General features: G+C 53.3%; 1 protein-coding gene across 1 annotated transcript in view; it reads right to left on the bottom strand.

Moving 5' to 3' along the window:
- Window positions 1-206: 206 nt before the first annotated feature.
- The window catches only part of KLHL26 (kelch like family member 26), a 17935-nt gene continuing 15966 nt past the window's right edge, over window positions 207-2175 (bottom strand). Inside the window, 1 exon segment of the mRNA XM_031064991.1 lies at window positions 207-2175. This exon segment is cut by the window's right edge and continues 51 nt beyond it. Coding sequence (XP_030920851.1) covers window positions 1508-2175 — 668 coding nt within the window. The 3' untranslated portion in view covers window positions 207-1507.

Here is a 2175-nt window from a genome sequence, read left to right as displayed (position 1 = left end):
TCTCCTGCCTCTGCCAAGCCCATCCCAGGCGTTCCTGGCGGCCAGGCCGGGCCAAAGGAGCAGAGAAAAGGAGTCAGGGAAGTGCCTGAGAGCCCTCCAACTGCAGCATTCCACACAGCAAATCCATTTAGCGCTGGCAAACCAGCAAATGGAGAGGAACAGAGGAAATTCTGCACGGCTTTTATCTGAAATTCAGACTGCAAGCACCCTGCATCCCACCCAGGGGGGCTCTGATCCTGTGGATTCCAGAAAAATCCCTGAGCTGGGGAGTTCATGCTCCACACAGGACTCATCAGCACACCAGACATTAGGAGTTGTCACTAAAGGTCGCAGCCCAGGATTTATTTCAGAGCAGAATGCAACAGCTTCTCTACAAAAGGAGACCGTGTGCATCCAAATCAAGCTGACACAGATACAAAACAAAGCCCTTGGAAACAGAATTCCTGATAAAAGCAGAGATTTTTGCAATTCATCCATCAAATTAAATAAGGAAAATGGCTTGGAAGAGAGGAAAGTTCAGGGAGTGTTCTGTGCAGTGAAGATTTTACAAAGATGGCAATCTTAAACCAACCTCTTAATTGAAAATACCACCACAACAACAAAACCACGTTCCACTGGGACTCCCGTCATTTGGGGATGCCAAGCAGCTCATTCACATGGCAGGGAAGAAAACCTTCCAGCTGCTGAAGGAGTAGCACCCACCTCCTTTACTGGAGGAAGAGTTGGGATGAAGGTGCTGGGAAAGGTGGAAACCCTGACCCAGAATCCGCAGGAGCTCTTGGCTTCACTGACTGCAGAGCTCTTATTGCCAGGGCAGCCAAATTTTTGGCACTTCTAAACCCAAATAATCATGCTTGTTTATATATAAGCAAGCTTTCACCATGGCTTTAGTGCTGCAAACTCTGCACGCCCCAATTGAGGGAGAATTTCTGCACTAGAGGAGCTGGAGGGGGCGAGGAACTGCAGCGGGATCCAAGCAGTGAAGACCAGAGGTGTGCAGGGATAAATATTCCCTTTTTCAGGAAGGGAAAAAAAAGGAAAAGTCACCTTTGAAAAACAGGGATCTGCCTTCCCAATCCAAGCACCTGAGCTCTTGTAGCTCCCACTGTCCTTTTATTGCTTCTGGAGGTCAGTGTGTTACACAGGTTTTGGTTTTGTTTTTTTGTTTGCTAAAAAACCAACAAAGCGACGCACGATGATTTTTTTATTTTTGGAGCTATTGATAAAAAACCCTCACCTGATCTCTTGGAAACAAGACCCCAGTGCTGAGTGACTCCTGAGCTGCCAATGTTTGCAGTGCGTTAAAAATACGAAAAGTTGGCAAAACGCACCCCCCACCACAAAAATGGCTGAGAGAGGAGAGAAAAGCTTTCTCCAGCTGTAACACCTGTTCAGTCTGCCTGGCTGACGAGTGCTGCTGATGGAACTGGCTTGCCAGGACTCCCCAGCACGAGGAGGGACATTCTGGAGCTGTTCTGTCCTTCCCTCTCCCCCAGAGCCCCCCGAGTCACCTCTGGCTCGTCACCTGCGGGAGGATGACGGGGGCACAGGCGATGCCAGCAAAAGACTCTGGGAAGTGCAAGTCCCTCTCCCACTCGTCCGTCTCCGTGTTGTAGACCTGCACGATGCTGGTCACGTTGTTCAGGTGCCAGTTGTAGCCCCCCACGATGTAAATCTTTTTCTCCAGGAGGCAGCAGCCGGCCTCCGACTGCCCCGCGCGCATCGGGCTCACCGTGGTCCACTGGTCCGTCTCGGGGACGTAATATTCCACGGCCAGGACATCAAAGCACCGATCCACGTGGTCCATGCGGCCACCCAGGGCGTAAATCCTGCTGTTGGCGCTGACCATGGCGTGCAGCACCCTGGGCTCGTTCATGGGCGTCTTAAACTCCCACTGATCGGCGGCGGGGTCGTAGCAGTGCAGGGCCTTCTTGTCCTCCACGGAGATGCCGTAGCCCCCCGAGATGTACAGCCTGTCCCCCACGGTGGCGCCGGCGTGGCCCCACGTCCTGCGCTTCAGCGAGCACACGTAGGTCCACTCGTTGTCCTTGGGGCAGTACTTCTCCACCGAGGCCAGGCTGCCCGAGCGGTTGCGGCCGCCCGTGGCGTACACCATGCCGCGCAGGACGTTGAGCTGGAACTGGATCCTGCTCTCCTGCATGGCCTGGATGCGCA

The sequence above is a fragment of the Geospiza fortis genome, unplaced genomic scaffold (assembly GCF_000277835.1).
Source record: "Geospiza fortis unplaced genomic scaffold, GeoFor_1.0 scaffold685, whole genome shotgun sequence".
NCBI lineage: Eukaryota > Metazoa > Chordata > Aves > Passeriformes > Thraupidae > Geospiza > Geospiza fortis.
Note: the sequence above shows the minus strand (reverse complement) of the source record. Positions and strands in the feature narration are given on the sequence as shown.